The following is a 21,059-nucleotide window of genomic DNA, read 5'->3' as shown; positions in this document are numbered from 1 at the left end:
GTCCCTTGCAATCCATTCCTACAGAGGAACCGGCACGATCTTTCAAAAACCTAAATTAGATGAAGTCATCCTTCTATCTAAAATTTTCCAACTGCTTCTCATCAATGTAAGAAGAAAATCCAAACACCTTCCAAAGTCCTGAAAGGTACAAAGAGCTTCCACGGCACCTCATACCTGTCCCTGCCCAAGCCTCCGCCCTTAAAACTGACTGGTCACTCTTCCCGACACCCTGACCTTCTTTTTGCTTTGGGGCCTCTGTACCAGCTGCTCTGTCTACCTGGACGCTTCTTCCTCCCATTTAAAGGAAGAGTTCTACTTGTCATTCAGACACGAGTTTCCCAGAGAGGCTTTCTTTATAGCCACCCAGCCTAGAGTTCCCACACCCTGGCACTTCCCACCGTAGCTTTCCTCATAACTCTCTCCAATATTTGATTTTCCCCCTTTGTAGAGATTTATTTACTTCGTTGTAGTCTCCCCCACTCAAATGGAAGCATCGTGAGAGGAAAGACCTTCTCTCCTTTCCTGCTGTATTCCTGGTACCAAGAACACTGCTTCACACACAAAAGGTGCTCAATTAATACGTCAAATGAATGAGGCAATGAATCCATTTAAAACAGCCGATGTTCCATGTACTTTCTGATTGAGGGCTCTGTTCTGTCAAGAGAACAGGTAAAGAAGAACTATAGTGTAATAATAAAAATCTGATTTCAGAATTAGGTGGCCTGGATTTAAACCCCAACTCTATTCTTTCCAGTAAGTAATTTAATTATTTAGGCCTCAGTTATTATATTTGGAAAATGTGGAATAATGGCCTAGCTTACAAGTTTGCAAAGATCAAATGAGGCAAAGGATGTAAATAAAGGCATTCAAAAAACTCTAAAATGTTACATAAATGTTATCATTATTTCAATAAAGCGGTACATAAATAAGTAATGAAAAATATCAAGAATTGAATTAAATTTGACATTAAAATAATAATTTAAATATTAATCACTTGTAAAATACATACATAGAGCTTTTACCTTTTTATAACTGGATATTCTCTGACATATGCGTTCAATTTTTTCATTGCAAACAGCACTGAATTTACTCTGAAGGTCAGTAGGAATCACCTCGTTCAAAGAGTTAAGGCTGGTGCAGTTTTGTACAAAATGATCATCGCTTTTAGCCAGGGCTTCAAGAATCTGTAGACACACATACACACACACACACACAAAATAGAACAAGAAAATAAAACCTTCAAAATCAGCCAAATAAAATTTTCACAATTCCACAACACAGGGTGACTTTCCCCAGTGTGCTTCTTTTAGCTGCCTGGGATTTGTATGTTCAATAAACCCTGGCAGTGAAGTGATGGACTTTTGTGTCTGGCATCTCCTGTTTTCCCTTCTGCTGGCTGTAAAAGGCTGCCTGAGGGAGGTGAGGGGACTTCAAAGACTCCCTGCTGGATGAATCAGGACACTCTGATGTGTACACTCTCATATTTTAGTCAGAGCTACTCAGAACATTTTTTTTTCTCAGTTTGGTAGTAGAACAACAAAAACTAAGGAAAACCATATCCTTGCTTGCTACTGAGAGGCTGGTACAGAGAGCGCATTTAACAAATGTTTGCTGAAGGAATGAATAAATGAGACTTTCTCTTGATAAAGTAAAAAGCAATGTTGCTTTCAGTGTCTGAACTCCATCTGATAAAAGTCTTAGATAAAAGCATCCATATGGGGCTTCCCTGGTGGCGCAGTGGTTGAGAGTCCGCCTGCCAATGCAGGGGACACGGGTTTGTGCCCCGGTCCGGGAAGATCCCACATGCCGCGGAGTGGCTGGGCCCGTGAGCCATGGCCACTGAGCCTGCGCATCCAGAGCCTGTGCTCCGCAACGGGAGAGGCCACAACAGTGAGAGGCCCACGTACCGCAAAAAAAAAAAAAAAAAGCATCCATATGACGTATTCAACTAGTAAATCCTTTTGGCTGTTTTAATCAATTATAAGGCTGTGTGTGTGTGTGTGTGTGTGTGTGTGTGTGTGTGTGTGTGTACACCATGAATCACTGAGAATTTCCCATGAACTGAGAATTAATTATGTTTATTATTTATATGTAGCATTCATGATTGTTCAAAGATCACAAGGACTGATTACACCCTTACCTGACAGTTTTATAATATGGTGTGAGACAACCTACAGATGCTGTGTTTATTTGACCTCCTTCACCACCTCCATTTCCCTGTCTTGCAGAATAGAGTGTGAGTTTTTTGTTTAATCACTAGTCTAGAAATTAGAGCTCACTTTATCATTAGCAGTGTGATCTTGGTTAAATTTCTTCGTTTCTTTGACTTTCTTTTCTTCATGTGTAAAACAGAAATATGTGCAGACTAAGTTGTACAGTTGTCATATATAAAATAATCCACGTAATCTTGCCAATTTGAAATAGCTAGAAAATGAGATAAAATAATTACAATAACCTGATCCCAAACTCTTCCGTGGATCCTCTTAATAGTATAATGTAGCTGGGAAGGGGTTGCAGTTTGAAAATATAGATTCTCTATCCGTAGGTACATATAGTGGTACAATGCCATCAGAATGATGGGATTTTTTTCAAAAGTTAACTTTCAGAATATAAAACAAAAACATAAAACAATTATTTTTGAAATAGTGCATTTGGATTTTTATATTATTTTTCTTCCACTAAAATAAAAAAATACATGTTATTAATGCTAGATCTATCTCAACTACACACATTCAAAACAAGACTTGAAATGAAGTAATAAAGGTGGCAAAGCTATACAAAAGCAGATGGAACACTAAAGCTCCAACCTGTGGAGGGTCCAACAGGAATCTGATCGATTTACCTTGTGGGAAGGAGCATGAAAAGCAAACACAGGGTCGCCTCTTACTTAGCATATGTTTTATCCATTTGGATGAAGACCCCCCTTTTCCCTTCCTGTTTTGCTGTAGTCTAAGGACTAAGTACAAGATCCTTTGCAACTAAGAATTGTATAAATACCTGAAGATCTATTCATAAACTGATCTCTAAGCTTCGAGCAATTTTATGAAATAAACATGAGACTTGCAGAATTTGAATGCGTTTTACAACTTCAAATATTCTTCACAGGATTATGTACATTTAGGAAAGCACCACCTGTCATGAAAACCATCTGAAACGTATTCATGATACTGAGTTAACAGACGTAGTAAACTTACTAAATGCAAAGACACCTTTGCCAAATCAACTAATGCTCGCCTGGGCAAGCGTCCCATCTAACATGACACTGTGCTCCAAGAGATCGATTTAAAAAAAAAAAAAAAAGACTGTACATAAACTGAATAATGGGGGGAAAAAGAACAAGAAAAAGAACTTGAATGAGCGGACAGCTGAAACATGTACAGCTATTTACATTTTTTAAAGTGGGGGGGAGGGAGGGTTTCAGCTGCTTAACTGAGAACAAAATCCCTTCCTTTGCAGGGATCACTCGTACCTTGGCAGTGAGGCTGAAGAAACCTTTGGGCTCGATCATCTTCTCCACCACGTTGCACTTGATCCCGGCGGTGCTGTCGTACTCGTACACGACGCCATATTCGAGGTGGACGTTATCCACCGTCAGACTCACGTGCTCCTTCTTCCCGTCAATGATGGCCATGGTGTTGAACTTGTCAATTACCTCTGGAATAAAGACAATTTTAATTCAGCAAATTCAGGAAGGGTTTGTTAGTCTCTTCAAATAATTTGAGTCTCTATGAATAATTTTTAAAGAGTTCTTTAAAGGGTGACTAAATCTGCTGTGCTAAATGAAGCGTCTATTCTTGTTAAAATTTTTAAAAATAAGAACATTTAAAAAAATACATGACTGACCGATCCAAATCTTACCACTCTAACATGACTAGTCTTATCTTTGCACACCCATTTTGATCTATGGACCATATGTGTGCCTATTTATACCTATATCAACATTAAACGTACAATTTTTTCATTAAAAGCACGCATAACTTAAAGTCAGGGTTCCTAAAACTGCCTCAAACATTGGATGAATATTTTCTCAAAGCAGAAAAAATACAGAAAACCATATTGAACAAGCAGAAAGGAGATGGAATAATTATTTTTTTAAGCAGGGAGTGCCTGAATTTTCCCAAACAGCATCTTCTGAAGCTGACTCATTGCGAAAATGTGTCATTGTTCACTGTAATAAAATTTCCATCTGGAATGTATTCCTATAGGTTTTTGGCCAACAATCAGTCAGCTAGGGGAAAAAACACCTAAAGTCTCAAGCAAGAAACTGCTGAGGAATCTAACAGTAAATATTAAATAAGCGAAAACAGAATATTAGTTTACTTAACACAATTAAGCCCTAGAATAGCAGAAACAGTAAATATAAAATAGGCAAAAGCAGGGCTTCCCTGTTGGCGCAGTGGTTAAGAATCGACCTGCCAATGCAGGGGACATGGGTTCGAGCCCTGGTCCGGGAAGATCCCACATGCCACGGGGCAACTAAGCCCATGCGCCGCAACTACTAAGACTGCGCTCTGGAGCCCGTGAGCCACAACTACTGAGCCCACGTGTCACAACTACTGAAGCCCACGCACCTAGAGCCTGTGCTCCGCAACAAGAGAAGCCACCGCAATGAGAAGCCCACGTACCGCAACGAAGAGTAGCCCCTGCTCTCCGCAACTACAGAAAGCCCGCGCACAGCAACGAAGACCCAACCCAGCCAAAAATTAATAAATAAAATAAATAAATTTATTTTAAAAAATAGGCAAAAGCAGAAAAATGGTTTTCTTTAAAATAATTAAGTCCAAGAATAGGTATAAATCAATTTCCAGAGCATCTCATTAACCCATTCTACCTTTCACTGTGGCACCAATGATGATTAGCAAAAACTAACTACAAATGAGGAATAAAAGCCTCAAGATAAGGTCCTGAGATTTGTCCTGGTTTGAATAAATAAAAGAGCCAATTTAGCGCTACAGCTTTGCTGCTCCAATGAGATTGAAATGTTTCTGATACTGTTCATGATCCGAGCAGCTCCTCCCAAGTGGCCTTCCAGGAATGGAGGGAAAACTGCTTTTCCTAAGTATCCTCATATGATTCAGTGTGCAGAGCAAATTCTCCAGCTATGCTGGTTTGGAAGAACCTAAAAGTACAATAAAAATGTCCAGATACATCCACCAATAGTATAAGTGGAAAGACAGCAAGAAAGTGTAGGAGCGGATTCAAGGACTTCCATGAAAAGTTTATAATGGTATTTCAAGGTATTTGTTACAGGCAAACGTAAATGTAGTTGCCTCAGTCCCGTCACTCTTCGCCACTGAACACAGTGACCTGCAGGTTTGCTTCACTGAGAAAACAGAAATGGTATGAGTCCTTATCAAAAGATCTCTCTCCCTCTCATACTCACATTACTAGTTTCCCTTCTTCATTACTGTAAGAATACAGTAAAAGTTACTTGAATCAAGAAAAGTATTTTCAAAACAAGGACCTACTGTATCGCACAGGGAACTATATTCAATATCCTATAATAACCTATAATGGAAAAAACTCTGGAAAAGAATACATATATACGTATAACAATCACTTTGCTGTACACCTGACACTTACACAACATTGTAAATCAACTATATTTCTATTTAAAAGAAAAGGGAAAAAAATGTACTTTCAAAGGAACTATGGACCTTCTGAAGAGGGCTTCTCATATTGTAATGTACATACAGATAAGATAAGATCTTGTTAAAATGGAGATTCTCATTCAGTAGATCTGGGGTGGGGCTGAGATTCTGCATCTCTGTCTTACTCAGGTGATGCTGATACTGCTGGTTTGTGAACCACAGTGGAGTGGGAAGGTACACACAATGTTTAAACTCAAAATAAGGAAACATCGTAACTTGGGTTTGAATCCTCATTCCACTGCTTACTAGCTTGGGCACGTCCATTCACCTCTATGGGTCTCTATTTCTTCTCCCATAAAATGAGAAGGATGATAATCACACCTTTAATAGATTTTCGTTTTTGATGACTTGATGAGATAATCCATGTAAAACATTTAATAAAGTACCTAAGAAAGTGTCATAGCTATTCTATGTTAGTCACCAGCAATTACGACTTAGGGATTTGACGTGACATCTATTTGAGATGACTAAGAAGTGGCTTGAACATATAAGGTTTTCAATAACTGGGACGCGGCAATGGCACATGGACAAAGAATACTATAGGGCAATGAGGAGAAAAAGGAGGAACCCACCTTCTACTTTACAGTCAAAAGCATCCCCTGCTTCATCTCCTGGGGGTTTGGAGTTAGACTTCTGAAGGTCTTCCTGAGCGCTCTCAATGCTGTTATAAACCCACTGAATGGAATCTTGCTGGAAATGAGGGGGAGAAAGAAACCTCAGAGGTGTTAGTGCTTCCTGAAATGCATATCCATTTCATAAACCTGCTTCAAAAGGAGAGTTGACAATCTTACTTATTCTTCTAGTTTAAATACAATAAAATACAATAACATTTGAAAGAGAAGGAAAATCAATGCCAGAAACTAATAGAAAGTCGGTGGCATTATTTTTCAACAGGGACTTCCCTGGTGGGGCAGTGGTTAAGAATCCGTCTGCCAATGCAGGGGACATGGGTTCGAGCCCTGGTCCAGGAAGATCCCACATGCCACGGAGCAACTAAGCCCATGAGCCACAACTATGGAGCCTGCGCTCTAGAGCCAACAAGCCACAACTACTGAAGCCTGTGCGCCTAGAGCCCATGCTCTGCAACAAGAGAAGCCACCGCGATGAGAAGTCTGCACACCACACCGAAGAGTAGCCCCCACTTGCTGCAACTAGAGAAAGCCCGCATGCAGCAATGAAGACCCAACACAGCCAAAAATAAATAAATTAAATAAATTTAAAAAAAAGATTACTAAGTCAGTGAGAATCTGATAGGATGATAAAACTAAATAAAAAATATTTTTCAACAAACTAACAAACTTTTTAAGCTTGAGATTTTTTCTTCCAAAGATAGATAGGCTTTTAAATAAGATGTATTTCCCAAATGTCTTAAATGACTCGAGTCTATAAATGACACTTTTACATAAATGTTAGATGGGCACTTTTCTGAAGAAGCAATGATCTATAATTGTACAAATGACTTAAATGCTCTCCTAACAGTCACATATGTTTCAACACATTTAACGGTTTTTGTGAATCAAACCAATAAGGAAATTGGAAGAACACCTTTCATCTCATGGGGTTCCCAACTGATATAACTATCTTTTAGTCCTTCCATGTCATAAATCATCCTATATTTTCACTGAAGTAGCAGTTCCTGCCTTATTTAGATAAATGAGAGATGAAATGGCTACCAAGTAATGCTTTCAGGGTTGCATTACTACTTTAATGTTTGTACTTTTCCTAGGTAAGATGATAAGCTGAGTTGCATGACTGAAGTGTGATAGAATTTGTACTATCCATTTTTCTCTTGTATTAACTTCACAATTGTGTTTGATTATTACATTGCTATCCATTATTAAAATGCTAGTTAACATTTAATCATTCAAGTACACCTTGGTGACCTGTTGTGGTCTCCAAGTAACCACATCCCCCAGAGTCCACACCTTTGTGTAGCTCCTTCCCACACTCATCCTGGGCTTGGTCACGTGACCTGACTCTTCAAAGGGAGAGCAGTAGCAAGCATGTTGTAAAGAGGTGACTGCCTGTAATATTCCCTCTTGAAACCCAGACACCACGCAGAAAGGAGAATTTTGCTAAGGAATGGAAAGGAAGGCCAGGTGGAGGGGCTCTGGAGTGAGAGGCCATCCGGAGGAGAACCCCAGCACCAGTCAGTTCCCAGCAGAACAAAGCCACATCAGGACGAAGCCCTCACAGGAACCAACACCCAGTCAACCCGGAGAACCAAGAGAAACGATTAATCACTTGTTCTAAGTCACTAAGTTTCGGGACAGTCTATTTTGTGGCAATGGATACCCAATAGAGCATGTTATTCACTTAGTGAATTTTTCTGTCCATTTATTGTTTTTCTTAATTATTTCACTGATCAACACCTCTCCAACAAGGAAGACAGGGGAAATGAAAAGAAATGAAACTCGAATCAATTTGGCTACTTTTAAAAATTTTGATAGAAGGGGAAAAATTTGATCATTTAAGTAGTATCTTTTTAAAACTTCATTTACTAATACAGTTCAATAAATATTTATTTATTAAACTACTGTCAACCCAAATAACCTAGGCAACTACGTGTGAATTCCAATCTGCTGTGCTCGTTTGACCTCACTAGTATGCAAAATTGATCGGCTATTTTCTTGTGGACTCAGTATTTTGCAGGATGTCAGTCCTGACCTAGGAGAAAATAGCCACTCATCTTTCTGTTTTGGACACAAAGTCATATACTCAAATCTAGAAAAGAGTACTTCACCGAGCATGACAGAAAAAAATAGAAAGCCTGTCCTTTAAAATTCCTTTTGCACTCAGTTAATTAATTTGAGAGAATTTTCTCTTATAATCCAACACTCCCTTGTATCTCATGAGATAATAAGCTTTACTTATCAATTAGGATTCTAATTTTATTTTTGTATAGCACTTAAAGTTTGGATCAGAGGACAGTGCTTAAGATTTTAAGTAATGGCAAACACATATTGGTATTTTCTTTTAAAAGCTAAATCCAGCTACCTAAATAAAAATATATCCAACAGTCAATCACAGACCCTATAAAACCCATAATTTTTTCTTTTTCACAGAAGTTTTATAATAAACAGTGTAAGCATTTATAATTCATATACACAGACGGAGGTACACGCTGACCATTATAGATTCTAAGGCAATCACAAGAGTCAAGAAAACAGTTCAGACCTTTGGATTTCAATTTGATAAACAGTTAGCTATTTGAAAACTCATCACAATGAAAATGAAAATAGCCCAGAGCACTTTTTAAACTGGTGATAATACTGTAGCAGCAAAATGTGGCCATTTAAGCAGAATCGATTATAACTAATTATGCAGATAAAACAAGCATTATGAGATTGAAAGTTCTGCACTTAAACGTGAACTTGTCAGTGGAAACCACAAACAGCCCTGGCACTATCCCATGCTGTCCCCGGGGCCTTCTGTGCAGGTTTGCGATTACAGCTACACCAGCCAAGGGTAGTTTACCTTCGTTGGTCTCCTGTACTTCCTGCAGGCCGTGACATGGGCAATAACACTGGCGTGTGTCTCTTTGCTGACATTGATTCCATTTACTTTGATGATACACTGTCCAGGGTGAAGACCAGCGGCTGCGGCCACAGTTCCTTTAAATACAAATGAGAAAACTGCCAAAAACTAATTTTAGGAATATGATTCATTTTTATCCCATATACCGTAAGGAAGGCAATTTTAAAATATGATAAACATCTAGCTAGCATGTTCTTGATGAATCTGGCTCTGACGGCAATGCCTTCTCAAAAATTTCCTGCTTTTTAACTGGCCATTCAAACTGTGTTGAACAAATATCTTCCCACCCCCTGAAGAATTTGTTTGAAGAGATACTGTGAAGACACCTTTATAATGCTAATCAGTTATTTTCCCTTTCAAATGTCTAATCCATCTAATTTTCTAAATATGCATATATAATGGCACAATGAGAAAGCGAGAAATACAGGCCTTTTTACCTTCCTTTAGTCTACAAAATCTCTAAATATTTAAACAGTATTCACTTTCACTTTTTAAAATGCCAACAATTAAAAGAAATTCTTAAGGAAAAAAATCAAGTCAATTAGCAACTAGAAGTGGACTGGATTTGCTAAGAGAAATAAGAGTTCAGGATTCATACAAAGGGTCAGGAACCAGACAATTTGGGGAGAATAAAATTAATCAGAAAACATCAACTGTCCATCATTTATTTGCAGAGATACAGTGGCATATCCTAACAGGTGAGTTAAGATTTTCAGAACCTTCCAATCATTACTATTTGATATTCTGAGCAAATCAATATTTACAAAGCACCACTGTTAAATACAATGTACATAATTAACATCAATGATTATAAAACTTATCCTAAGTATGTTAGAAGAGCCTTCCTTTGTAAGCAATTTCTCCCATGAAGGAATTATTAAACATCTTAAAGAACATAATTTATATTCAAGAAGACAGTATGCATTTCTCCTCACTAAAATTCACTCCCAGAAATACTAAGTGGTTTTTCTGGATTGAGCTGAGTCTTAAGGGAGGGAGGGATAATCGCAGCAGAAAGAACAGCCTAGAATCTAAAAAAAAGGGTACAACTGAACTTAGCTACAGAACAGAAATAGAGTGACAGATGTAGAAAACAAACTTATGGTTACCAGGGGGTGGTGGGGAGGAGGGATACCCTGGGAGACTGGGAATGACACATACATACTACGATATATGAAATAGATAGCTAATAAGGACAGGGGACTCTGTAGGGCCCAGGGAGCTCTACTCAGTCTTCTGTAATGGCCTATATGCGAAAAGAATCTAAAAAACAGTGGATGTATGTATATATATAAGTGATTCACTGTGCTGTACACCTGAAGCTAACACAACACTGTAAATCAGGTCTACTCCAATAAAATTTTTTTAAAAAAAGAAGAAGAAGAAAAAGAGCCTGAAAAAGGCACTGAGTCAAGAATAACCTGGACACTTGGGACCATAGGAACAGTCAGTGTGAGCTTAGAATGAAAGTGGGTGAGAGACTGGAGAGCAAAGCAGAGGCAGGTTGTGAAGTCTCTGTGCACTTTGAGTGAAGTCCTGAGTGTGAACCTTACTATACACGCGAGAGGAAAAACATTTAAGAATCTGAAGCAGAGAAGTGACACGATCGCTCCCAACCCCCGCCTATGCAGAGGATGGATCACCGGAGTTGAAGTCAAAAATCAAAATCACAGCAAGCATCCACTGCAGATTCCCAGGATGGAATTAAGGTAGCTTTAGTTATAAAGGGGAGAACGGGATCAAGTTTCTGATGTTTGATGATGGCGTTGACGGAAAGGCTGTAGCCCGCACTCAGGATCACTCCTGTGCCTTCGGACTCAGTGGCTGAGTAGACGGAGTTATTTAAATAAAGAGAGAATTCAGAAGGCAAAGCAGCTTCAGAGAATAGATAAAAAGTTCAGTTGGGGATAATACTAGGTTTCTTAAGGTTCCAAAGGTGCATTTAGGTGGAGATGTTTAATAAACAATTAGATCTAGGCTATAGAACTCAAGAGATCTGGGCGGGAGAAAGAGATTTAGAAATCCCCAGCAAAGAGGATCAATATGATTGTTTATGGTAGAGCAAGAAGGCAAAGAAGAGAAGAGAGTGCCAACAGTTCAGGGGTCAACAGATGAAGAGCCGGCAGAGGGGTAAGAGAAAAATCTGAAAAGTACCATCTCAGAAATCAAGATAATGAATGTTTTAGGCCAACGGGAGCAGTCCGTTTAAACAAATGCAACAGAATATTCAATGAAGACAAGAACTCTCAATGTCCATCGTATTTTCCAGTTAAGTCCATGATTACTCTTAGAAGACATGGGCTACCCTTGGAGATGTGGGTAGGAGGTGGGAGGAGATGTCTACAGCCCTGGGCTAAAATTCAAACAGGAAGTGAGGAAGGGCCAGCCAAAATAAAGACCAGCATTTCAGGAAGTTTGGCATGACAAACATAAGTTCTGAGAGCGTTACTCTAGAGCGAAGGGCCTCCATCTTTGACATGCATACAGATCACCTGGGCATCTTGTTAAAATACCGATTCTGATTCAGTAAGTCTTAGATGGGGCCTGAGATTCTGCATTTCTAACCAGCTCCCAGGTGATGCCAACGTTGTAGGTCTGCGGACCACACTCTGTGTAGCAAGGATCTAGAGAGGAAAATAAGGAAGAGGGAAGGTTTTGTATTTGCTCTTCAGTTTAAGACAGTTTTGTTTCTTTGTTTATTTCAATGAGAAACAACTGAGCATGTTTATAGCCTCTACTATAGTAATCCAGTGAAGAGAAAGGTTGAAAATTCTGGAAACGGAATATCTGACAGTGTAATACCCCAGAGGAGGTATCTGAAGGGGTGGGCTCCAGAATACCTGTAGAGATATTAACCTTGAACTCCAGAGAGGAAAACGGAAGACCTCTTCCTCTAGACTAGGAGAAAAATTGGTGATGGTAAAACAGCCAACAACGTGTGCAAAAAAAAAGGTGTGGGACTTGGAGGGCTTCATACCTGGGAGCCTGAATATGTCTGCGAGGTGAAAAAGGAGGTCATGATGGGGGACAGGAGGCAATAATGAACAGAAAAAGAGACAACTGATCAGACACATAAAAAGACTGCTGAGTAGTAACAGGGGCTCAGTAAAAGACAAGACAGTGAATTGGGAAGATACTAATTCCATATCCATGATAGTTTTTTCCTAGCTGCTCAGGAGAAAAAGCAAAGAATGTAGTTAGGTTTATCCAAAGCTGAAATAAGGTGGCCTGGATGCACCTGAGGGATAAGCACAAGAGGACCCTGGATGCACCTGAGAGACAGGGATGAGAGGACCGTAACAATGCTGACAAGTCATGGAAGTGACCCACCATGGGGATAAAGCTGGCTAAGGAAGGAAGTGGCACTTTGAGGGATATAATCAACCAGGAGAAAAGGAGAAGGATCCCGAGATTGGAGGTCCCAATGGAATTCTGTTTACCATTTTTTATTGAAGAAGCAACCAAATTTTAAAGCAACCAGATAAGAGACCCAAAACAGGGACTATAGTCAGAAACTGGCATATTAGAATTGTAGATTCCACAGGTGAAAGTCCCATTATTGATATGCTCTAGTGTGTGACCATGGGAAAGGGCTGAAGAAGAAAAATGGGAAAGAAGTTTCTTTTCCTTACGGCAAAATTACAGTGCAAAAGGAAACCACAGACTAATACCATATTTAATATACACTCAAGGGAAAAGCACATGAGTCTTTCTTTTACTCTTCAGAAGCAAAAAGCATAGTAACCAGAATTGGCCCTACCCTACGATTAAGTTCCCAAAATACAACCCTGCTCTTTAAAAGATACTGTAATAGGGAAACAGACACAGTTTGATTCACTTAGGTTTTCAGTTATTTCATAGTATCAATAATGGGACTGGCTCCTTTTTGGTTTAGTGAAAATGAAGGAGATATTTGATGTCTCAAATATCCCATTTCGGTATGCAATGAATCCCATTTCAGTTTTATAATTTTAATGAGTTACTGGACACATTTTAAATGTCTGTTAATCTATGTATTTTAAAATTCTGAGTGAAAAGACAAGTTTTGAAATAAGATTAATTTTTGTCATACATACACTAATGAAAGCAATTTTATAATCTAATAGGGGTCTAGCTAGTAGATTCTTGATAAATTTGATTCTGATAGCAATGTCCTCTCAAAATTTTCCAGTCTAATACTGGAGTGATCATATTAAGATGCTCTGCAGTTCACGTATCTTAGTAATGAAAAGCATGTTTGTCTCTTGTTAAGATAAACACATGGCTTCGTATGCTTAGTGATCCTTCTTGCTACAGCAGCAATTTATATACTACGGTCAGCAAAGTGGGATCTAACAGTTATTCCCTTAAATCACATTAGTGTTAGCATCAAATTTAAAAGTACATATGTTAACAAGAGATATCAAATGTTGATGTGCCTATCAAACAAAAAGAGAATAAAATATAAACATAAGTTTTGGGTCACATACATTATTTAATTTAAAATGCATTTTATGCTTTATAAAATGCATGGCTTATGAGAATAAAGTAATAAAGTAATCATATAGCAACAGACATTATATAAAGCAAACAGATCATTCTTAAGCCCAAACACTCACATCTTTGCATTGCTGACAAAAATATAATAATTTGCTGTCAGAGAAAAATACAAAACCTTCAAGTCATTATGTCCTTTGATTCAACTAAAGCATGCAGAAAAGTGAGATTGGGAAGCATCATTCTCTTATGAATTTTTAACAATGATAAATATGTCTTACAATTTGAAGAGCTTTTTGGAAAATGTTGCTTTAGGAATATACTACCATTGAGCTAATACAGTAGAAATACCAGTGAGAAAATTCACAGCAACATGATTATGCACTTTTAAACGTATTGATGTTCAGCAAGGGGTATCCAAACCTGCTGGCAAGCTGGTTACCACACGGGATGGATTTCTCACCTCTTCCCACTGCATGCACCACCGAAGGGCCGTATCCTCGGATCTGGAAGCCAAGTCCCTCTGCTGAATCTGGGATTTTCACTGTCCTAAAGCCAATCAAAAATAAGGTAAGATGATTTTCAAACGCCACAGTTGGTTGAAACAATAGTCGTCCACACCTGTATTCAGTCCTTCAGTAAATGCGTATCATAGTCTCCCGTGTGAGAGACACTGGGCTGGACAAGCGTGGTGGGTGCCCTTCCTGGGGGCCAGAGCGGGCACGTCACCCTGGGTTCCTCCACGGAACACAGTCGTTGTGTAGAATATCCTGAACAAGGAACAGGCTCTGGGGTCAGACAAACCTCGCTTTGAATCTTGATTTAGTCACTTCATAGTTGGATAACTTGGATGAACTCCTTAACTGAGCCAGTTTCCACAGAAAGATGATGATAACATTACTTTGCAAGGTGTCAGTAGAGATGAAAAGAGAAAGCTCTGGTAAACTGCCCTGCTGTGAACTATGTAAAAACTTAGTAAAATGGAAGCTTCTCTCCTTAGTTTACTCTGACAAAGAAGGCATCAGTGCGCTGCGAAATCTCATCGTTAAAATTAATATAAAAGAAACACAGGGGGCTTCCCTGGTGGCGCAGTGGTTGAGAATCCGCCTGCCGATGCAGGGGACGCGGGTTTGTGCCCCGGTCCGGGAAGATCCCACGTCCCGCGGAGCGGCTGGGCCCGTGAGCAATGGCGGCTGCGCCTGCGCGTCCGGAGCCTGTGCTCCGCAGTGGGAGGGGCCACAGCAGTGAGAGGCCCGCGTACCGCAAAAAAAAAAAAAAAAAAAGAAACACAGGGTTCGCACGTTTCTACCTGTTGGGAACTTCAGCAAAGAGCAACAACAAAGAGCTGGTTTTAAAGAACAGGTCTGTCAAACACAATATCCAAAGAATTTAACAAATTTGATTAACTTTTGTGTTTATTCAGTGGAATTTTAAAAGGATAACACACCAAAAGGTAAACCAGAATAAGAAAAGCTGTCTTTTTAATGAATCCACGTGGAAAAGAAGATGAAGAGATGGAGACCTTGAGTCAGCCGTCATGGCAAACCAGGGACGGATGTCCCACTGGTAGTAATAAAGGAACTACTCCACGGAAGGAAGGCAGAAATCAGAAAGCAACAATGAAAAGCAGAGAACACGAGACGAGACGGAACAGCCTAACACTAAAAATGAGTTTAAATAAACTGCCAGAGAGAGCAAAGACAAACGAATACAACCCAATAAATTTTGATGGATGGCCTTTGATGCCCCAGAAACAGAAGTGTTTTCCAAAAGAGGATGAATTAATCATGAAATAAAAGTTGGCAGCACTTCAAGGGCACATGAGACAGAATCAGAAGTTAGGTACAACAGCACCTATTTGCAGTCTATGAAAGAGCAACATGGCATCTAGAAAACTCGAGAAAGCCATACACTGCCCTTAGGGCTGAACGCAGAGGCTGGCCCCGCAATTTAAAATATAACCCTGGCAGGCATTCAGGCATTCCGTGATAGAAATGCAAACTGTCTGTTCTAGGGAAGCCTGAAAATGTTATTATAAATTAGGTTACATACTATGAAGTGATCTGTATATTGGTGGCACAGAGGTCACGGAACTAATTCATCCTGTGTCCTTAATTAAACACTTTGATGGATAAGGCTGTATCTGCTTCCTTTGAACATCACCTTGGCACTACTGTGTGTCAAAGGTACACTGGAAGATGGAAGATAGAACTGACTGAGGAAAAGAAAGGGGAATAAATACATCTTCTGAGCATGAAACCAAAAGTAGAGGTAGCTCATGCTTCTCTATGTTACGAATGAGAGTTCACTTTTGCTGAAATAACTTGGAGCTTTCTGGACATGGTGAATTATTGTTGCTTTCGGACTGTGAAAAATTCATAGTGAACTCTCAAAACTCTTTCTGAGTAAGGTCTTCTATCTTTCTTACATTGCTAAGCAAGGCTGATCTTACTCTAATCTTCAAGAAGATGATGATATTTTTTCTTAACAAAATTTATACAGAGCACCGTGAGATGCATTTTGTTCATAATACTGGGCTCTCTTCATAAAACGACCTTTGGAAAACATGTTCCCCTGCTGGGACCACTATACGATTAAAAGAAGAATTAAATTTATACAAGAGGAATGCTCATTTCCTGTAGGAAAATAAGTGCACTAAATTATCTGCTACAAAGCCTTCTGGAAAATTCCTTGATGTTATCAAGTGTAAAATACAACTAGGTTCAAAAGAAAAATTCTGTTGTATTTACCCGTCGTATTTTGCCTTTTACCCCCAAACAGGATACTTCATAAATTATAAGTAGCTATTATAAGAAAATATGAGAATGATTTATAGGAATCATATGTTAGAATAAGGGCATATGAAAGGAAAGGTTATAATACTTCAGACAAATTAAAAACAAAAAGGAAAAAATTGAGTACTCCATCCTCAAAACAGTTTTGAAATAAAATGTAAAATGTGCTCTTGATGTAATAAAGAAGCAGTGAAAAAAAATAAAATGAGAGAACAGATAAGCATCACAGATAAGCATCACAGATAACATCACTGGAATACATACTACGTGCGGAACACATGAATAGGTTCTTCTTCTTTTTTTTTTTCTTATTTAATGCTACCTTTCATAATGTACCCAGCACCTCATAGGTGCCCAATACATTTTATTTATTTTTATTTATTTATTTATTTATTAACATCTTTATTGGAGTATAATTGCTTTACAATGGTGTGTCAGTTTCTGCTGTATAACAAAGTGAATCAGCTATACATATACATGTATCCCCATATCTCCTCCCTCTTGCATCTCCCTCCCACCCTCCCTATCCCACCCCTCTAGGTGGACACAAAGCACTGAGCTGATCTCCCTGTGCTATGCGGCTGCTTCCCAGTAGCTATCTATTTTACATTTGGTAGTGTATATGTGTCCATGCCACTCTCTCACTTCGTCCCAGCAAACCTAGATTTGTTTAATGTTCTTAGCACCTCTGTGACATAGGCACTCTTATTGTCCCCATTTTTTATGGATGAGTTTGTTGAAGCAACACAATTAGCAAGCAAATGGTGAAAGAGAGGCTTGAACCTGGACGGGAAATATCGGGTTTCAGGTACTGTGCAGCAAACACGGAGGGAAGAGTCAAAAGACGCAGGTTCCAACCCTGCTCATCTAGCAATTAATTCTAGGACTGAGGATGTGCCCCTTTCTATTCAGTGTTGAAGCTGATGACTTCAAAGTCCTCTAAATTGAAATGTCTGTGATCAGTGAAAAGCATTTGCCGGGTTAAATCAGGGGACAAGGGGCCATGGAGAGGGCCTTCAGTGTACTAATGATTGCTTTGGAATACCACTGCCTTAGTCCTTTCCAGTCTGTCCTTTTCCTTTTAAATGTCCTCAAATTGTCCAGAGGTAGGCAACTAGATAAGCCTCACCCTAGATAGGGCTGGAGAAAGCGTGACTAATAGATCGTAATTAGGTTTAGAGAGAAGACACTGTCATGGTTATTTGCTGCCCTGTATCTCAAAGTCTTCCTAAATTACTAACTTTAATGAGTCACTCTCACTCCTTCAGACCCCTTGGTAAGCTGTGGGTACAAGCTAAAGCCTTTACCTTGATGACACTGCAGAATCAAGCCCATTACACTGCACTTTAACTCTTAAGATAAATGATGGACCCAGCTATTGCTGAAAATATATATTAAGGTAGGGAAGAATATGATACTATATATACTTAGAATATTTATTTATTTTTTTTTTAATTTTTATTTTTTGCAGTACGCGGGCCTCTCACTGTTGTGGCCTCTCCCATTGTGGAGCACAGGCTCCGGATGCGCAGGCTCAGGGGCCATAGCTCACGGGCCTAGCCACCCCGGGGCATGTGGGATCTTCCCGGACCGGGGCACGAACCCGTGTCCCCTGCATCGGCAGGCGGACTCTCAACCACTGCACCACCAAGGAAGCCCAGAATATTTTTATAAGTAGTTAAAATAAACCTTTTTGTTTCTGAAGTGGTAACCTTCATTTATCTTCAAATTAATGAAGTTGCGTATTACTATTAAAATAATATACTTCAATTTCAAATAGTAATATTGATATAATCATAGTACATTAAGACATTATGCTAAGCACTTTATATATATTCTCTCAATTAATTAATTAGTTAAACAAATCATGGAAATCTAATACAGGAACACGAGACCATCAATGATTTGCAGACAAAAAGCTAATGTTTTCCAAGTATATCCATATCTTGTTAATTTTTTTCAACCCCCCCCAGATCATTAATCATGTTCCCATTTTATAAATACTTGATTGTATGTACATGTGTCAATACTTAGAAAAATCAACTAGCACTGAATTTCAAAAAAATAACAATGGTCATTTATGGATAATATGATTATAGGAAAATGTCTTCCTTTAGAAAAACCTGTACTCACTAATTTTTCTATAATAAACATAAGTTTTTTTTCTAATCATAGGTAGACAGCCATATCTTTTAAAAATAATGGACATATTACTAAGTACATGAAAGCATGGAAGTGTCTGTCACCCAGGTTTGATCCCATCTCCTATGAACATTTAATCATAAATGGTATCTGATCAACTCATAGTCCTTGTAATTCTTAGAGCTGAACATGGCGGAATAAAGTTTTCATTGCCAAGTGTTCTACTAGTTTTCTTCACTCATACTCAAACTCAACCCAACCCAGACCAGAAAAGCTGGAGCATCAAAAGGAAAATATTATTCTGTTGAAACTACCTGATTTAAGTAGCAAGCATTTAACCATCATAAGCAACGTATTTTTTCCCATTATCTACAGACCAGTATCAGTGATGTTGGTGATGTTTAAATGTGCCAAGCAGTGAGATGCTTAATTCTAGATGTTTACTCTTAACTTTTCTGTTTTATTCACCTATGTCTAAATTTTTTAAAAACCGCACATAAACTATACAACTTACTCTCTTGGCTTTGTGCTCACAAGAACTCTTAGAGGTTTTCTGCTATTTAAGCATGATTTCAGGAAGCAATCCACTTCACTGAAAGGTCTCATAAAAACTAGGTCACCATTAATAGCAAAAATCTTTTTCCCAACTTCCATGCCAGCCATCTAGGAGAGAAACAGCAAAAAAAAAAAAAAAAAAAAAATCAAATTTTATTTTAATAAGAAACCAATTTTTTCACAGAATTAGAATCTGAAAGGGTCTAGAACTTAGAGATTTTGACATTTTAACACATCTGCAATGTTTTCATACAATGTCACAATACAGAACTGTGGAAGAGATAACACAGTTATTCTCTTTGACCTACTTTTAAATTTGATCACCCATCTCTACTGACATTCTCCTCCCGCCCTCCAGGACTTACCACTGTACTTCTCCTGTAACCCTTTTTTCTGTTATATTTTATAGTTCTTATTTCATCCTTTTAACTACAGTCAAACCCCAGGTTAAGTTTTTTTGCCTGTGTTTTCCATCTATATCCAAATAACTGAGAGATTTTCAACCTCTATATAGACATGGATAACAACCAAATATACATCTCTAGCCTGACATAGCATAGGGGACCACAGGGCAGGAGAAATGGCCTGGAACCAAGGAAGAGCTCCAACAGGCACAGATCACAAGATGCTGGAAAGATGACAAGGAAGACATTATCTCTCCACGCCAACCAGGCCAGTCTTCTTAACCAACCCTACTGCCTATAAACTATACACTGTTTTGGTTACCAGCCAAAGGACGAAAACCTGGGAGAGCGCATTTTATTGGTGGCAGAGTCAGATGAAGCTGGGCTCTAAGAACACCCTCTGAAAATGACTGGTGAAAACATTTCCTCATCATAGAAAATAATAAAAAGTCATTTGTTGGCCAGGCCCACCAACAGAGTATGGACTGAGCAGTTATTTTGTTTGAAATTAATATGCTGTACATAAAGCTTTGTCTTGCATGAGGTTGGTAAAAGACAGAGACCTAGGGCGTCAGCAAATAGGGTAAGTGACCGTTTGCTACTAACTTTAAATAGGTTCAAAGTTAAAAGCCATGCTTCATTCATTTTCTCATTCTTTATTAAAAATTTATATATTGAGACATTTGCTTGAGGATTAAGCATTTTATAAGCCAGGCAGAGGTAGGAATACTTTAAACCTGACACACTTGGGCTATAACATTAGAAGGTACGTTCCATGAGGGCAGAGAACTTTGTTTTGTTCACTGCTGTATTACCAGAGCCTAGAACACTGCTAATCACATAACAGGCACTAAATAAATATTTCTGAATGAATGAATGATCAGGAGATTCCTTTGTTTAAAAGTCTGGTAAGGTGAGAGTACATTCATCACATTTATCGGCATTAACCCAATAAGAAAATAAACCAAAGCATGTGCTTTACTGATGGAAATTGTACTTAAATAAGACAATCAAAAGTGATAGGAAAATAGAAGATACAGCCCTAGATTTAATGGAAGAATCACGTGACATACACAATACAGTCCACCCTATGCAGTCTCCACAGGGCTGCAGGCTAGAATCGGACATGGAATAAGCCACCTGGACTCCTAAGAGATCAACAGTTCAAGCTGTAGATCTCTACAATGCTTCCCCCCACTATCCTTAAGTACCCAGACAACCTCTGTCACAAATCCCAACAGTATTTAAAAGAACCTCAGAATAAGATTATTCAGAAACATTATTTTCCACAAAGATACTTAAAGGCTGATTTCACTTTGTTTAAAACTTTTATGTTTGTATGTCACGGACAACGTTAAATAAAAATGCTAATTTACATTACCTCAGCATTAGACCCCTTTTCTACCAACTTTATTATTGGAACTTTATTTTTGTCTTCTAACCCAAAACCATAGCTGCCTTCATTGGATTTAATCTGAAATGCAAAATATTAACATTAT

At 38.7% G+C, this 21,059-nt stretch overlaps 1 protein-coding gene across 1 annotated transcript in view; it reads right to left on the bottom strand.

Moving 5' to 3' along the window:
* The window catches only part of PREX2 (phosphatidylinositol-3,4,5-trisphosphate dependent Rac exchange factor 2), a gene marked incomplete at both ends in the record, with an annotated part of 282,561 nt that overhangs the window by 122,802 nt on the left and 138,700 nt on the right, over positions 1-21,059 (bottom strand). The window contains 7 exons of the mRNA XM_079722715.1: positions 1,023-1,184; positions 3,470-3,654; positions 6,224-6,341; positions 9,129-9,265; positions 14,128-14,213; positions 19,116-19,264; positions 20,942-21,034. Coding sequence (XP_079578841.1) covers positions 1,023-1,184; positions 3,470-3,654; positions 6,224-6,341; positions 9,129-9,265; positions 14,128-14,213; positions 19,116-19,264; positions 20,942-21,034 — 930 coding nt within the window. The remainder of the gene's footprint in view (positions 1-1,022; positions 1,185-3,469; positions 3,655-6,223; positions 6,342-9,128; positions 9,266-14,127; positions 14,214-19,115; positions 19,265-20,941; positions 21,035-21,059) is intronic.

The sequence above is a fragment of the Hyperoodon ampullatus genome (genome assembly GCF_949752795.1).
Source record: "Hyperoodon ampullatus genome assembly, chromosome: 17".
Lineage (NCBI taxonomy): Eukaryota > Metazoa > Chordata > Mammalia > Artiodactyla > Ziphiidae > Hyperoodon > Hyperoodon ampullatus.
This window is presented reverse-complemented; position numbering and strand designations above follow the sequence as displayed.